At 53.5% G+C, this 16,606-nt stretch overlaps 1 protein-coding gene across 2 annotated transcripts; it reads right to left on the reverse strand.

Moving 5' to 3' along the window:
- Positions 1-4,296: 4,296 nt before the first annotated feature.
- PPP1R3B (protein phosphatase 1 regulatory subunit 3B) lies at positions 4,297-15,013 on the reverse strand. 2 transcript variants are annotated; one of them, XM_004479661.5, is made up of 2 exons: positions 14,969-15,013; positions 4,297-8,863 (listed from the first exon to the last, which is right to left on the reverse strand). In XM_004479661.5, exon 2 carries the CDS (start codon positions 8,833-8,835, stop codon positions 7,981-7,983), a length of 855 nt encoding a protein of 284 aa, XP_004479718.2. In that variant the 5' UTR covers positions 8,836-8,863; positions 14,969-15,013; the 3' UTR covers positions 4,297-7,980. The 2 variants fall into 2 exon arrangements, with proteins under 2 accessions (XP_004479718.2, XP_004479717.2); XM_004479660.5 differs by lacking the exon at positions 14,969-15,013 and adding an exon at positions 14,267-14,399.
- Between the last annotated feature and the right edge of the window lie 1,593 nt (positions 15,014-16,606).

Below are 16,606 nucleotides of genomic sequence, written 5' to 3' on the forward strand. Positions count from 1 at the left end.
ACTAGAGTCCCGGCCTAAAGGAAACACGGCTCACGGAAGCACTCAGTAATTCGCGTTGTATATTTTATGATGATATTTTATGAAACAGAGGTTGCCTCGTCAAGAGTTTACGTATTTAGATACGTGAAATAAGGCATGCATAGGACAACAGACAACTCAAATGTGAACGAGCCAACAATTTTTTTGTGTGAAAGGAGAATGATAATTACCTTTGATAAACGTAACCGAAGTCTTTTGCACTAGAAAGCAGTTAAATCGTTGTTTTTCTCTCCTGGAGGTTTTGTTAGTTTTTGTTTCTTGTCACAGGCTGTCCTTGAATGAGGATTACCAGCTGAGGAAGCAGGGGCAGTAAGGGCTTTGACCTAGAAGGCTCGCACCCCTCCTTTGGGGGTACCCCGGGAACCTGGGGAGGGGGTGCCAGTGTGATACCCACTTCCTGGCGTTTCCGCCTTGGGCAGCTTCCTTTCTTCCTATTTCGCAAATTGGGTCCTGCGTAAGATTTGGTTAAAGACCAGATCTAATGCTCAGTAAAGTGTTGGAAGACCGCCAGCTGCTCCGGCCTGCACCTGCTGCCCCACGGGCGGTGGAGACCCGGGCCCCTGCAGACCTGGCAGGGGACACAGCCCAGGGCCACCCGAGGAGCCGGAAGCAGCAGGGCCAGCGCCCCAGGCCGGGCCCACCAGCATCTGCCGCAGGGCGCTGCTGGGAGCACCCGCGCTGGGCCCACCCAGGGAGGGGCCGGGGCAGGACCCCGCCATATCAGAGCAGGGGGGCGGCCAGTGTGGGAGGCTTTCGGCAGGGAAAGTACTTGTTCCTGGATGTTATCTTTTCAGTGTGTGCATGTGGGAGGTGGAATAGAAGGCGTGAGGTCAGGGTGGTGAGGCGACAGATCCGGAGATCAGGAAAGCACCTGAGGAAGCCACAGATGTTAGGGCGTGCACAGGGGCGCAGAGCAGCGTGCAGAAGGAATCGGTGACTGCGCTGGGGAGACGTTTCTGTGTTAGGGTCGACACTACTAAAGTGGGTGAAACCCCACCTGGCTGGTTCTGTACTTCAATGGGTAGGGGAGGGGTGACTGCCAGCCAAAGTCTTGACCAGTCATGGCCGTTGGGTGGGGGAAGGGTGACTGCCAGCCAAATCTTGACCAGTCAAGGCCGCTGGGCAGGGGAGGGGTGGCTGCCAGCCAAATCTTGACCAGTCAAGGCCGCTGGGTGGGGGAGGGGTGGCTGCCAGCCAAACTCTTGACCGGTCAGTCGCAGGCAGATGGTCATGAGCAGTGGCTCCAGGAGCAGCCGCAGACGCCGGGCCCCCCTCTGCAGCAGTGCGGGCTGCGGCCGTGGTTTCCATTTCCCCCGAGCTCTTTGGGAGGAGCTCCCCGTTGGTGGTGGAGATGCCCTCGCACACATCGACGCTCGCCCGGCGTCGCCCCGGCGTCCCCTCGCGGCACAGCCCCACTGGCATTGGGCACCGGGACCCCAGCAGGGGTGGGGTGGGGGTGAGGCCCGGAGGGCGCCCAGGGGCTCGGACCTGTCCTGCCTCCGTGCTCTCCTGGTGTCATAGCCCCTTGAACCCGCTGGGCTGGGGAGAGATGTGCCGGGCCCCTAGGGGCGGCAAAGCTCCCCGAGTGCTCCTTTCTGGGGCCTGGGGTTGGGAATGGGGTTCCAGGGCATGGGGAAGGGAGGGGAGGCAGGGCAGGGGGACAGGGAAGCCCTAACCAGTAAGAACCCCCTCCTCCTAAAGGGCCTCTGTGAAGAGCCAATGAGCCGGCGTCCGCAGGGCTTCTGGCTGTCGTCCTACAATCAGGAAACAGAGAAGCCCACCAAAGACACATGGACACCACAGACTAAACCACCACTCCTCACAGTCCCCCCAAAAGCTCTGTGAAGCGACAGCTGCGTCCGGCCCACGACGGCCGGGGCTTCCCAAGGTCCCTAAAGGCCCGAGGGCCCAGGAGGACCAGGGCAGGGGGGCACCAGCAGGGCCCGTGCAGCGCCAGCCCGGGCCCGGTGTGCCCTCCCGGGTAACGATCAGCACCGCTTCGCTCTCCAGTCCCAGCCTGACCGCAGATGATATGGTCATATTAAAAAAACCAACCTGAAAACAGCCTCCTGAGTGCAGGCCCCGGCGGGCGTGGGGACAGGCTGTCAGCGGTCAGGGTTTCATCGTCCCCGCGTGACTCCTTCCCTGGGGTCGGCAAACTACGGCCCTGGGCCAAACCCAGCCCTTGACCAGTTCTCGTGGACCTCCGGAGCGAAGAGCGGCTTTTTGCCATTTTAAAGGGTGTAAGAAAACAAAGACTCTGGGGCAGATACCGTACTTGCCCTGAAAGCCTGAAGCTTTTCCTCTCTGCCCAAAAGCTTGCGGAACCTCCTCTAGTCACCTGCTTCTGCCTCCTGGGGTGGAAGGTCACCATCCAGGGTCACTGTGAAGGTTTGGCCCCAAAGGAAGGTGACAGCTGTGTCTCCTCCTCCTGCCTTTGCCAAATTCAAGGGGAGGACTGACCTGGGTCCAGCAGGGCCCTGCTGGGGTAGGCGCCCCGTGTTTGGGGAGGGCGTGATGGGGGCCCAAGCACACCGCAGGAGCCGGGTGCCCTGTGAAGCAGAAGGCACCTGCTGGCTCCCCGGCTCCTCTGCCTCCAGGGCGTGGTGCTGGAGCAGCTGCACCCCCAAGGGCTGAGGTTCTCTCCCTGCTAGTATGTCATCTTCTGGGGAAAGGAATGCTGTGGCCACCAGCCCTGCTTCCGGAATGGCTCAGTAGCCACAGGCTGCTTTGGTGGTTTCCTGCCATAAATTACAACCATGCCCTCAGATTCCAGATGGTTTAATTTTAGCTCTGCCGCGCCCACGTGATTGTGCCGAGGAAGCCTTGGTGTGTGTGCGACGTGCCCATTGGGGCACAAGGAGGAACGGGTTCCCTCTTCCCCCGGTACCGCCTCTCCAGCACGAGGGGCCGCTCGGAATCGCCGTTTGGGCTCTTGGCTCTGTGAACATGACTTCAGCTCAGGGGTGCAGTCCTTGGGAAGAGGCCAAAGGACCCGTGGCATCTGTCCTTGACCGACTATGTGACTTTGGGAAGCTCCCTCCGGGTCCTCATGCTGTCACCGTCAGACCTGATACTCTCCCAGCTCTAACCCACGATACCATCGAGCCCAGCTCCCGTGTGGGAGGCCCTTTATTCCAGTGGGTGCTACAAAGATGCAAGGGGGCGAGATGGTCCTTCCTGAGGAATTCCTACTCAGGAGCCTTGGGCAAGTGACCACGTTGGAGGACCGGTGCCAGCAGACGGCCAGAGGGCCTGGGTGTCCACACTCAGAGCTGCAGCAGCCGGCAGAGGGGGGAGCCCTGCAGTCCGGGCAGAGGCACGATCAGAAGGCAGGTTCCCGCCTCCAGGACCTTCTGAGGGCAGAAGGCGCTGCTCCCCCAGCGATGAGGATTTCCCAGAGCCCAGGGAAGGAAGCACCCAGCCCGCCTCTGCAGGAAACAGCAGTCAGCGTCGAGCTGGATTCTTCAGACAGCTGGATGTTCCCTATTCTGCATACGTGATTCTAGAAGTGTATTTTTTTTTTCACTCCAGATATCTCCGAGGTGAAAAATGCTACTTACAAGTGAGAATTAAGCAGTTTTTAACAATTATGAAAACCATACTGAAAGTGAAACATTTTCAAAAGAGCAGTGCTATTTTTCTACCCTTCCCGTATCTGTGAAGCAGTGTTTAAAAATCTTGAGAAATTCAAGGGGCTCCCTTGTGCATCCCTGTACCAGGCGCCAGTGACGCTCTGTCCTTCCATGCAACGCCATCACGAATTTTCCGAGGGTGGGTGGCAGAGGGCAGTGTACACTACTGAACACCCGGGAGCAGTTTACCTGCCACCTCTAGCCCTTCCGCTGAACTTAGAAAGAAAGCTTGTCTGGAAATCTTACCTGGGATGCAGGCTCAATATTCAACGGAGCGGGGTCCCGCCAGGGGCTGGTACAGGAGGCTGGCTGACCTAGCAGGTAAAGGTTATGAGAGTCGCGCACCATATTTCCCACTTTCGTCTGAAAACATCCAGCCAAAAAATGTGCTTCAAGGCCAAGTGAGCGGATGAGACTAAACATTACAGCACAGAGACCCCCAAGCTTCCTAGCTGGGACTTTGCTGCTGTGACAACTTCGGAAGCAATTACCCCTTCCTCCATGCCTCAAGTTCTTGAACTTGGCCACTGCTTGTAACCCATCCCTTTGGAAACAAGTTCTCCATGCGGAACACACCGATTTGGAATATTCCTCCCCTTCCTCTAAGAATATGACAGTTTCGTTTTGCTTTTTCTACCTTTATTACATTTTTGCTTTGGATATACAAACAAACCATTCTCTTACACCACACAAACCACATCCATTCTTGTGTTTTTAAAAGTGCATTTCTCCTTTAACTCTATGTGTACAAAAATATTTGTTTTGAAACCATGCGGAAATTTCTCGACAAGGCACTTTGAGGCATGAAACGAAGATGGGTCCTCGGTTCCACAGTCACGGCGAAGTAAAAGTGAAACATGGTCACAGCTGCGTTCTCCAAGTCCTCAGATCCGGCAGGTTCCAGAAAGTGACAAACTGTAAAGACATTCACAGCTTCAGCGCGGGCCGCAATGCTTTACAAGCAGGGCAGGAAACACCGAAACAACAGCCCTCTTTGTCCCCGTGCCAGATGGGTCCCTACTGCAGGAAACGAAGATAAGCTGCCAAATTGTCTTCAGATGACCCTGGAAGATCCCATTATACACGTGTGACTTCTTATCCCCACTGCAGAGACCGTGGAGAAGGGCAGCAAGGACTGTCCCAGAGCCAAGAGCCCCCAGGCCTGCTCGGGCAAACAGCGTCCTGCTGCGGGGTTTCAAAAGAGAAAACAAATGACAGAGGAGCAAGGCTTCCGTTCACCGTCCACGGGGAGGGACGACCCATAAAATGGGCACTTCTAAAAAAAAGACGAGCCTATATCTTTGGTTTATAAAAGCGTGTAGCCCATTTAACGTCCCAGTGACTACAGGTAATGCTTATTTTTAAAAAGCAAATGACACGCAAACACCCAAAACCACAAAAGCATTCTCCTACAAGTTCAAAATTTACATCTTTAAAAATAGTATCGAGTCCTATTTTACCACCCCGAAGATGAGATCTTCGATATAAAATAAACTCTACCGTTAATTCCGAAATCGTTTTAATTTTTGGAGAGTAGCATAACTCTGTCCTTTCTCACCAGCTCCCCTATAACATGAATACTTTCAACAAAAAAAAACCTAGTCCAATGTTTCCTGTCTTCCCAGAAACATGCAAAGCTTATTTACTATACATCCAGCTTATTTTATTGCACCCAATTTGCAAATGCTCCCCAGGGGAATGAAAATGAAACAAAAAACGGAGCTGCTTCCTCATCCCGGGACAACAGCACGAGTGACAGGCGGCCTCTCCTTCTGGGACAACAGGTGAAAGCCACCGTGACTGGGGGCGGGGGTAGGTGTGTGGTTCCGCTGCAGAACCCAAAGAAAAGCCGAATCAACACGTCTGGCTGCAGTGAAATCTCCAACTCAGAAACTCCTCGCCCCCCCGCCGTGGGAAAGCCTGACACGAGGTCTGGTGGGGCAGTTCCCAAGGCCATCTAAGAGTATCAAGGGACAGGAGGAGGCCAAAGGGACAAAGTCTGCAGGAGGGGTGGGGTGGAGAGAAAACCGTCCTTCGGCTACTGCCACTTCGCTGGTGGCACTGACGAGTGACGAGGGAAGGCCGGCAGCTCAGCTCTCTACTGTGGGAAGGGGCTCTGCAAGCAGGTGAGGATCTGGCAAGGGGCATGCAGCCGGTGCCCCTGGCAAAGGGGCCACCAAACGTAGGGGCAGGTTTGTGGCTGTTTTCAGAGAGATACCTATCACTGAATTACCATATTTTGAATTTTGACATGGGAATGTCTCAGGATCACTATTACTTATTCTTTCCTTATGAACACAGAATAATCTTGTCACCTGAAGTCTGGCAACATATAAATGCCAGTGCACCCTGCATCGTTCCTGCACATGGCGGGGAGGGTTCCTAAAACAAAATAGACCTGTGACCTACAGGAAATCAGTTTTGCTTCCATTTGCCTTAGATTTATGCAGTGATAACTCCAATCGTGTATTTTAACACCTAAAGTACATCTGGGTCCTGACAAAAGTATATTTACATAAAACAAAGTTCTGCCCAATTTCAGCGTAAGATAAAAATGTGAATTCCCCATAAATTATATTATCATGTAACCCAGAGTGCTATCCCACTACGAGAAGCACAAAAATAATAAAGCACTAGATTGCACACTGGTAACAACTAGTTTCAGGAACAGCGATGACACTGAACATTGCTTAAAGCATTTAAAAAAGTCAAAGCATTTTCAAGTTCAAAGAAGAAAAAGAATACCCCACCAAGAGACTCGAGGAGCCCAGGCACCCTCGGACCTGACACTGAGCCTTACGCCAGGTTTACAAAGCTACAGACGCCACGGGGCGTTCTCCAGTTAATGGGGCAATTCGCACAAAAGAAGACTCTTTGCTTGAAAAGTACAGCAGCGGTGCCCCGAAATCCAGGCAACTGTGCATTCTTCTTCCTTGGGAAAACCTCACTTTAGTAAGGCCAGGCAAACAGACAATGAGACAGTCACCAAGCTCCCAAATAAAGAAAAAAAAATGAAACGGAAAAAAATCCAACCTTCTACAAATATACACGTAAATACACTTTTAAAACACCTCTCAAACAAAGCAATCCTGCCTTAGAAAAAGCAGTTTTCGGGAACCTTCTGACAAGGAATAACCCTGGTGTCTCTTCCGTAACAGCATTAACCAACCGACTGTAACGCTTCAAGTCCAATATGGCTAAGAAAAATTAACTTCTGATATTTCAGAGTTGGCAAATCTCTGAAACAAAATACGTGAACTTGGTTAGGTTTCTCTCCCCTATCCCTTGACATACTCACACACCATAAATAAGACCCCCCAAATCAAAGTTCCTGGTGCTTGTAAAGTGTCCTGGGTATTGTAAATCACAGCCCCAAATAAAACCAAACATCTTCTGGCAGGTTTCCAGGATATGCTGCAAATCAAAATGTCACAAACGCAGCATAGAAGATGACTCTCCAGGAGAAGAGATCTTAAATTCTTTTGCAACGAATGAGGTGCCTGCAAACCAGCCAAACAAGTCAAAACAAATCCTGTAACTGAGCTGTCTGGTGACTCTCGGTAAAAGTGAGTCCTTAGAAAGCTTCCCCAAAGGCCAAGAAGAAGAGCTAGAAATGTTCCACTTGGACTGTCCGGCCTTGACTTAGCCTTGCCATCTGTAACACAGCACTGGAATTACGTCCTACCACCGTGCTTCTCTCCGCTGGAATATATAGGTGCGGGGGTGGACAGGGGGGAGAAGGCAAGGCCTTTATTCGCCTTTATTACCTTTTCCGTACACCGGATAGACTGTGTGAGAAAGTCAACTGCAAAACGTGAACTTGCAATCACATGATAGCACAGAAAAAAAAGAAGGGGCGGGGGGGCTGAGCCTCCCCGCCTGCTTCCGCAGCTGTATTAGAGATGTGCAAAATCAGACCAATGCATCACGGCAGAGGTCAAGTGCGCAGGACGTGTGTGGTCGGCGAGCAGCAGCGACACGCAGGCAAGGCGCGTCCAGGTGGCGGGCCGGGGACCGAGCGGCAGGTGACCACCTGCATCCGTGTGGGCAGGGGTGGGTCCTCCAGCAGCCCCCTCTCAGCACCCACCACCGGCGTCCTGGTGGCTGCAGGGTGCTTGCCGAGGGGACGGCTGTTAGACGGGGTCCGGGACAGACACCCGGCCGCGGTGCTGGCGGAAAGGGGGGAAGCGCACGGGACCCTCTTTCCGCTAACAGCGTGCCTAACGGCAGTCCGGCTGCACCTGTCGAGACAGGGCCAGGCCTGGGCACACGCCAGCGCAGCCACGCTCCCCCACGGGCCTCACGGCTAGTAGTAGGGCCCCAGCTTTTCATATCCCAGGTAGCTAGGCCACTCCGGAAACAGGCCGTAGGAGCAGCGAGGGCTTCCAAACTGGTCAAAGGCTATTCCAAAATCGGGTCCGTCCTGCGGTTCGGCCGCTCCCTGCGTGGATTTTAACTCAGCCCGGGTGATCCTGTAGTTTTTGCCTCGGTTGCTGTCCCAGTAGGTCTGGCCGCGGCACTCAAAGCACACGGCAAACTCCATGCGCTCGTAAGACTGAATCTTCTCGGGTAGGCTGATGTCGAAGGAGAAGGTGTCCCTGTCGGTACCGGCATACGTGTCCTTCACGTACCGACAAGGGAAGTCGGTGAAGCTCTTCCAAGTGTCAAACGTCATCCTGACTTTCACCGTCTTCTCAAACGCAAGGTTGTGCACCTTCACCGTGCCTGAGATGGCCCTGTCCTTCAGCACACAGTTTTCCAGGCACACGTGGTCGCTCTGCAGCCGGTTTCGAAAGTCCAAGTAATCGGCAGAGGGCTGCGGAAAATCCAGAACAAAGCTCTCGCTCTCTGCTGTCGTCAGGCTCACAATGCTGTCGAGAAGCTCGGTGATGTTGAAAGGGATATCTAATGGGTCATCAAATTCCGAGAACACTTTGACCATTGTCAGGGCCAGCCCTTGGTTGTCCGCGAAGGACACCCGCTTTTTCACCTTCTTCGCCTGGACAGCCGGCGCCACCATCCCAGTGGCTTCGCTCTTGCCGCTCAACTGGATACAGGGCCGCAGGGGTTTGCTCGGCTTTGGGGAGATCTTGCAGGCGAACCTCTCTCTGCGCAAGGAAGGGGCCATGCAGCTGTACCTGTACTCTATGTCCACAGCCATCGTTGGGTCAGACAGATAGGTTGGAACCCTGGCAAAAGGGGAAAAGAAAGAAAACAGCAGAGAGATCAGATCGATGTTTAAAATCTCTTTCCAAAAGGATGGGTCAACAAGGGGCTCTGTACTCACCAGTTTGGATCAGCACAACATTAGCTTCCGGGGATGTTAAGAGTATAAAGGGGTAGAGAGCCCAAGGTTAAAACAAAAAGTATGGAGCCACTGGTTTTAGTGGCATATTCACAGGATTTTCTCCTTTAGGATCTCCAACATGCTAACGTGCTGTAGGGGGTGATGAAGAGGGCATACGACACTGTTTACGGAATTTCCCCAACTCATTTGACCACAGAACTCTTTTCTGGGGAGCGCCTTGCAGGCCAGCTGCTCAGAGTTTGGTAAATACCACTTTAATCCAATCAAGGGAAATGATTGGATTCATCCCACAAATACTGACTTAGCGCTTTGTACCAGATACTGTGCTGACACTGGGATTAAGAGTGACGACAGACACAAACCTGCTTTCATTAAATGTACAGTAGGTCATAATAACCCCATATATCTTTAACCAGCAACTCAGTATCTTTAAACCTTTCATGGAGGTGAATGTTTGTCTTTTCCACGGATGAAAATAGCCTTCATAAGAATAAAAGGAGAACAGAGTCACGTGAAAAATGTTAAACCTGACTTCATAAAAATTACAATTTTCTATAAGTGAAAAGAAAATTAACCTGAAAGATTAAAGAAACATTGGGGAAACATTGTACAACAAGCATGACAGCAAAGAGTTAATTCCTTAATATATAATGAGTTCTTACAAAGAAATAACAAAGTCAAATCTTCCACAAGGAAAAACAGGAAATTCACGAAACTTAAGAATATTCTATAAATATGCAAAATGATCAACCTTATATGTAATTTAAGAAATTTAAATGGAAAAAAAATCATGCATGTTTTTACCTGTCAAATCATGAAAGAATAAAAAAAAGATCCTACAAATATTTGTGTTAGTAAAAACTGGTACAACCTTCTTAAATGTTACTGGCTGTTCTAATATCATGAAAGGTTTCTATCCTAAGGAAATCATCAAAAATGCACAGAGGTTAATGTACTTAAATGCTCAATTCAGCATGCAGGGAAAAGGTGAGAAAATAGCCTAAATAACCAAATGCAGGCATCTATCTGGTTAAATGAATTGTACTGCATCCATATAGTATACCTATAGACATTAAAACCACAATTTGGAAGAATATTTAAATGGCATGGAAGAAAGTTTTAAAATATAGTTAATGTGGAAAACAGAGGAGATAAAATTGTGCATAGAAACCAGATTCATGGGGGAAAATATTATATGTATGCAGAGGATATATGCAAAACTGACAGATGCCCAGGTTTGGGGGTTTCAGGAAATTTCTGTTTTCTTGTTTGGTACTTTCCTGTATTTTCTAAAATAAGTATAACTTCTATAATTTAAAAAAAATCCAAAAAACCCCACACCCCTTCAAATGTTTTAAGATTTTCCAAAAACCCCTCCAACACTATGGTCTCGCTCAAGCCAAGCAATATTTTATCATCTTAATAACCATGGCAAATTTATATTCTGATTTGACAGCTACAGTGGGACAGACCCAAGAAGTGAGTAAAAAAAACAAGATTAAAAATCCCAACTCGAGACTCACAGAGCAGGATCTGGCTTAGTTTCCAAACACATCCCCACCCCCGGGGCAATTGTGTAGTATCACAAGGCAGACTATTTCGGGTGCCTGGCTCCTGGGCCTCCACTGCCTCCCTGAGCTCTGCCCCGGGGGCTTCAGAGGGCTCAGGGCTCTAAGGAAAAGCATCAAGCAAAATGCTGCTCATCTCCGGAGAAGCTTCTGGTTCAGCCCAAGGAATAACATCTCATCTCCAACTGCTGATTTGGATTAACCAAATACACAAAGAAAAACCGAGAAAGGACAAAGCCATGCCAGGTTTGTTCCTATTTTCCAAAAGAAGTACAGCATTTCCCCAGGATTGAGAGGCATTTAGTGATATTCAGAGACACATACATTCAGAGACAAATAAAACTAACTTGTGCCCATAATGCAGTTATCTAAATATTCATTTTAAAGGCTATTTGTCTTAGCTTTTCCTCTCTAACAGTCAATGTAATGAAAAATTTAAGAGAAGTTTGCTTTCTATTTTCTGTTCTTATACCAATATCATCGTTCTGCAATGGAAAGTTCTGACCAAACTGAGCAAGACAGGTTCAACATAAAAATACCACGCTTGCAAATTACTTGAAATTCAGTTCCCCCCTGTCCACCACGAAACTTGATGGTAGAATGTATTGCTATTATATATACCTTCTGCTCTAACTTTGACACAGGGAGGTGTTTTATCTGCTTTAATGTGGATTAAATGTCGACCAACCAGCTTGTGCCTTACATCCAGCCCCTCCCACCCTGCCCACCCTTGAGGACGCGGAGTGTGGTTGGAGGAAGATGGGTTCAACCGCTTCCTCCTCGCCTGAGTCAGCACAAGGTCAACTGCAAGTTCTCCAGGCGCCTCTAACCAGCCTGCAATGCAACTTCGTAGTACCTTCCCCCCACACGCCCCCTTTCAAAAGGGCTCATTAGAAAAAGGCCGGGGAGCTCTCGAGAGATCCTGGAAATAGAAATCGAAAGCCAAGGGCTCATTGACAGCAGGGATTTTTAGCCTTTTTTTGTTCCAGGACCCCTTTGCCAGTCAGATGAAAACCAGGGACCCCTTACTAAGTCCACACTCTACTGTGCATTATTTAATAATTATATCACACCTGCAACAACACGTCCCCACCAGAATAATGGTCTTCTGAATTTCAATTCAAGCTCACGGACCTCTTGTTAAGAACCTGAGTTAAGAAATCTGCCCCCTTGCAGGGAACTAAACCCACTCCCAAGCTCTAATGCTGCAGGCTAAAAAGACTTAGTTGAAGACCTTGGTAAAGTTTCCCTGCCGGGACCCAGGGCTGTAAATTTACCCCCAAAAGCCCCCGTATCACCAAGCTGCACAAACAAGCAGAACGGGGGGGGGGGGGGGGGGGGGGAGAGCTAATTAAACCATTCCACCGGCACCTTCTAGAGCTGCACTGGTTTTGCAACCTTCTTCCAGAAAGGCACAAAGGAAGGTTGACTACCTTGTGGCCCACGGTTACTGCCAGGGGCATTGCACAAGCAACCCCTGCCCAGAATCCCTTCCCTTTTTCTGGGTCATCGTCACAGGAGGTGAGGACATTAACCCTGTGGCCTCCAGCTGGGGTACGATCCGAGTGGCAGCCACTGGGCCTGTCCTCACGGGCAGCTCCCAGATCTATTAACCTGGTGATTCTCCAAGCACCGGCACATCAAAGCGCTGGCTGGGGGTCAGCTTTCCCGACCTTTTGTTCAGCAATTCCCCAGTGAGCCTCGACACGGATGACTATCTCCTAGAAGGACGCCTAGCGCGTACAAGGGGGTATTTTCTCAAGGCCTGGGAAGGAAGACACCTGGACAGGTGTGCTCCTCTCAGATGGCAGGAAACGGGCAGCTCCGATGCCGGGCATGCTGGGCTTGGAACTGAAGGCTCCTCTCCTGGCCAGACTCTCCCAGCCCCAGCCCTTTCCCTCCCACGTGCCAGGGAATAGTAATTCACCAGCCCAAAACTCTCGAGGGCCTGCGGAGGTGCATAGTGGGTTCCACAGAGGGGGCACAAGATCTGGTCACAGGGCAGGCGCTTGAGGGGATGCATCGCTGCTACCCGAAGCCACAGGGGCTCCTCCAACACTTTGTGCTGTCACGCGGATGCCTAAGGATCAGCTCTGCCCATGGAGGGGCTGGGACGCGCCCGAGGGTAGATTTCAGCATTCCTGGCCCAAAGAGCTCGAACCCTAACCCTCTCTGAAAAGTGCGAGGAACGTGGGTAAGTTTTGCATAAATTCTTCCCTTTTCACTGGCAACAATGAACACACCTCCTCAAGATGGCTAGCCAGGGCTAGGCGTCATATTTGCCACGATCTTGAAAAAGAACGAGGTGTGTGCCTGCAAGTTTCTATAGGGAGGGCTTATAATAAAGACCTGGCTCACTCGACTGCGGGGACTGGTGAGAGGAATTGTGGGTGGCAGGTAGGGGCTGGAAATGCCTCCCCTTTGTCCAAGGCTACAGGAAAGGGGGGTGCAGTGCAGAGGCAGAATTCCTTCCGACTGGTGAAAGCCACAGCTACGGTGCGGGGGTCTCCCCTTTATTTAAATCGACGGCCAGGAGATGCGGAACCCCGTCTGTGAAATGCCTCCAGGGGGACACTGCAGCCCACGTCAAACGGACACAAAATTAAACAGCCCCGGCCCACTGCGAGTTTTCCTTGTGACAATGACAAGCCTGTACCCAAAACAACCCCGTGGCCTCTGAGGATTCCGGGCAACTGAGCTAAGCAGAGCTGATTTTACGGCCGTGCCTTACGTAGGAAGTGGATCTTTTTATTGTATTTTGATCAAGGCATTTTCCCCTCCTTGTATTCTCCTGAGGACCGGAAAAAACTGGATGCACCCGGAACACTGAAAACTCCCCCGAAGTGCGTTAGGTAAGCATTTACAACCAGAGTACAAAACGTTTTACAGACGCGACATCCATCCCTTTGGCACTGCTCTACTCCCTCCTCAGGTCTGGCCAGTACCGTGCGGATAAAGTTGGCACCTTTTCCTCTGCCCCGGGAACGTGGGGCTCTGATTCACCGCCTAAAGCCCCTTGCAGCCCTCTATCTTGTCACTATCACTGAAGCAACTTTGAGATAAATCCCTGCGAACCAGGCTATCATAGGAAAGAGAAAGCCCCTGCCACCTAAAAGTGCCCAACTTTGAAGCAGCGCTGGCCAGGAACGCCCCTACCAAGCTGAGCCATTTGGGCAAATCGCCCGCCCTCTCTGGGCCTGAGGTTTCTCCAGCTCTCACATTCAGTGTTGCCAACAAATAAAGCCCGACGCTTCTTCTTTTGCCCACTCACTCTTCCCTAAATACCTCCACTTAGCGTTTGTGGTGAGTCCCCCAGCTGTCCTCACTTCAATCTTGGCTCCTGGACAACTCGGCCAAATGAACCGCTTCTCTTCTCCTCTTCCCCCAGGCCCGCGCTCTGCCGCGCTCGGGCCCTGGCTCTCCCGGGCCGGGCCCCACACCCCGCGGCCCTGCGCCTCTCGGCCGCTCTCCAAGTTCGCAAGTTCCCTTCCCGCGGCCTTCTGCTCTTCCCCAGAGACCCACCTCCCGCAGGCGCCCCCGCTCCGGGTCCCCGGGCCCTCGCCCGCGGCTCCTGTCCCTTCCACGCCCCTTTCTCCAGAGTTCAAAACGGCGGCGAGAACGGGGCGCGGGGGCGCCGCGCGCGCAGGGTCCCTCCCCGCCCCCCGCCCCCCGCCCCCGGCCCTCGGCGGGCCCGCTCCCCCGAGCCCCGCACCCACCTCTCGGGCGGCGGAGGAGCCCCCTCCCCGGCTCGCTCGCGGCATGGGAGGCCCGGGCGGGAGGTGGCAGGGGCGGCCGCCACCGCGGGCGACGTGCGCGTCGATGTGTCCTGGAAGCGCGGCCCGGGCGCAGTTCCCGGAGCGGGGACCCGCGGGCGGGGGCCGGCGCCGAGGGGGCGGAGCCGCGGCTGTCGCGCCCGGCGGGCGGGGTGGCCTGCGGGCCCCGGGCTGCGCCCCGCCAGCGCCCCCGCGCGGTGTCCCCGCAGCGCCCGGGCCGCGACGGCCCTGGGCCCCGCTCCGGGACGCCTGGGGCCGCGGCGGCCCGAGAGACCCCCGGGCGCGCGCTCGTCGGCCGTGCGGGGAAACTGAGGCCCGGAGAGAGAGACCGCGCGACTTCTCCGCGGGCTCCAGACCCCCTCGGCCGGCCCCGCGCGGGAAGCCCCGGGGACACTCCAGAACTGTCGGGGCGCGGGCCGGGGGCGCCCTGAGCCCGCCCACGGCAGCCCCGGGGCCCCCGCCCCAGTGCGGCGCGGGGTCCCGCCGCGCTCCCGCCCCGCCCGCACCCCGCCACCGCCCTCTCCGCGCGGAAACCGCGGCCCAGGCGCTCGTCTCGCCTGAGCCCGGGGGCGTGCGTGGAAGGGGGCGGCCCCGTGCGGGGTCGTGGGGAGCAGGGAGGGTCTGCGGGGCCCGGGAGGTACGTACCGGCTGCGGCCCGCAGGCCCCGCGCGCAGAGGCGCCCGCGCCCGACGGCCGAGCGGGGCCCGGGGCTCAGGTCCGCGCCCCGCACGACCGCCCCGCGCGCCTCCTCCCGCCGCCTCTCCACCGCACTCGGGCGCCCGCCCCGCGACGCCCCTTTAACTTTCCGGCCCCCGCGGCCGCTCGCGGGGCCACCCCGGGCCCCCTCCCACGTGAACGGCCGCCGCGGCCAATCGGCGCGCCCGGGCTGCGGGCCAGGGCTGCGGAGGGCCGGCGGGGCCCGGCTCCCCGGCTGCGGGCCGGGCGCCAGCGGGCACAGGCGCCTGCCCACCCGCGAGCGCCCGTGACCGCGGGAGGCTGGACGGCGGCGCTGCCAGGGGCCCCGCTCCCCGCCGGGCGCAGCCTTCCTGGCCGCCCCGACCCCCGGCGCTTGGTCCCGTGGGGTTCACAGAGCCGGGGGAACCCCTGTCTCGTGCCAAAAGCCCCAGGGGCCCTGCGATAACACCGAGGGCGCGTTCCTGCCGTCTCACCTGGACCCGCAGCTCCTGTGGAGGTGTCTGCAAATCCTCACCGGTCACCTGCTGTGCGCCGGTCACGGTCCGGGTGTCATTGTGAAAGGAATGCATAAAATCTTATAAAGCTGGTATGGAGGCAAACGCCCAGCTGACACAGTACCCCACTTACAGCCGAGGGTCACTCAGGTAGGGATGTTTTGGAGGGAAACTACCTGGCTCGAATCTGTGTGACACCCATGTCTACAGGGCCGCTGTGCACACAGAGAAAACGCAGGACTTGGCAGAAGTTGAACCAGAATCCACTTCTCTCACAGAAGAGCAATTTTTAAAATTTAATTCCATTTAAATAATTTGGCCGCACGCACACGCAGTGTCTTTTTTGCTCAGCTCTGGGCTAGCCCCTTGGGGGATGAGACCCCTACTTTTCCAGTTTTACTGATTAGTCACATAAAGAAATTTGGAAAGTGGTATAAAGTTGCCAACTTTTTAAAGGTACAAGTATGGACATTAAAATAAACGACCCCTGCCATCTTCTGTTGCCTTTCTTTTATTGAAAAGATTCATAAACTACCTTTTAACAGCCACGGCAACCATGAAAACGCAGGGAGGGCAAAGTCTCAGAGTGAAGTCCAGTCCGGCTTTATGAAAAGTCATGTCGCGTCTGGCATTTGAGAACTTCTGCTGTAAGGGATGTAAGAGCATCTTACAATCTTACAATGTGAGACTAAAACACTAACTGGTCACGGTAATCCAGTACAAGCGCCTTCTAGATGCACAGTCTACCTGTCTGAAGGATGCTCATCAGTCCTCTCCTCCCTCTTCTCTCTCTTCACTGGTCTTCCTTCTCTTTTGATGGGCAAATCTGATAAAAGACCACCTGTGAAATCAGCTATTAGTAAGTGTTTGGCAAATACAGTTTCTACTCAATCTTCCTTTTTGCCAACTCTTAACCCACCTTTTCATTAGCTGACAAGTACGTGGAGGATTTATTAATCTGGCTAAGTTTCTAAAATGTAGTGAGCATGCTAGGGGAGTGGGCAAAGATAAAGATCCAACAGGTATTGCAAAATGTATGCAGGCATAGGGTGATCTCAAACAAGCTGGGAAGGAGTTGGGACAAGTAAATACA

This window comes from Dasypus novemcinctus, chromosome 29 (assembly GCF_030445035.2).
Source record: "Dasypus novemcinctus isolate mDasNov1 chromosome 29, mDasNov1.1.hap2, whole genome shotgun sequence".
NCBI classification, from domain to species: Eukaryota; Metazoa; Chordata; class Mammalia; order Cingulata; family Dasypodidae; genus Dasypus; species Dasypus novemcinctus.

What these genes read in the sequence shown, in the direction of transcription:
- PPP1R3B (XM_004479661.5), bottom strand. Translation starts at nt 8,835, where the DNA reads ATGGCTGTGGACATAGAGTACAGGTACAGCTGCATGGCCCCTTCCTTG.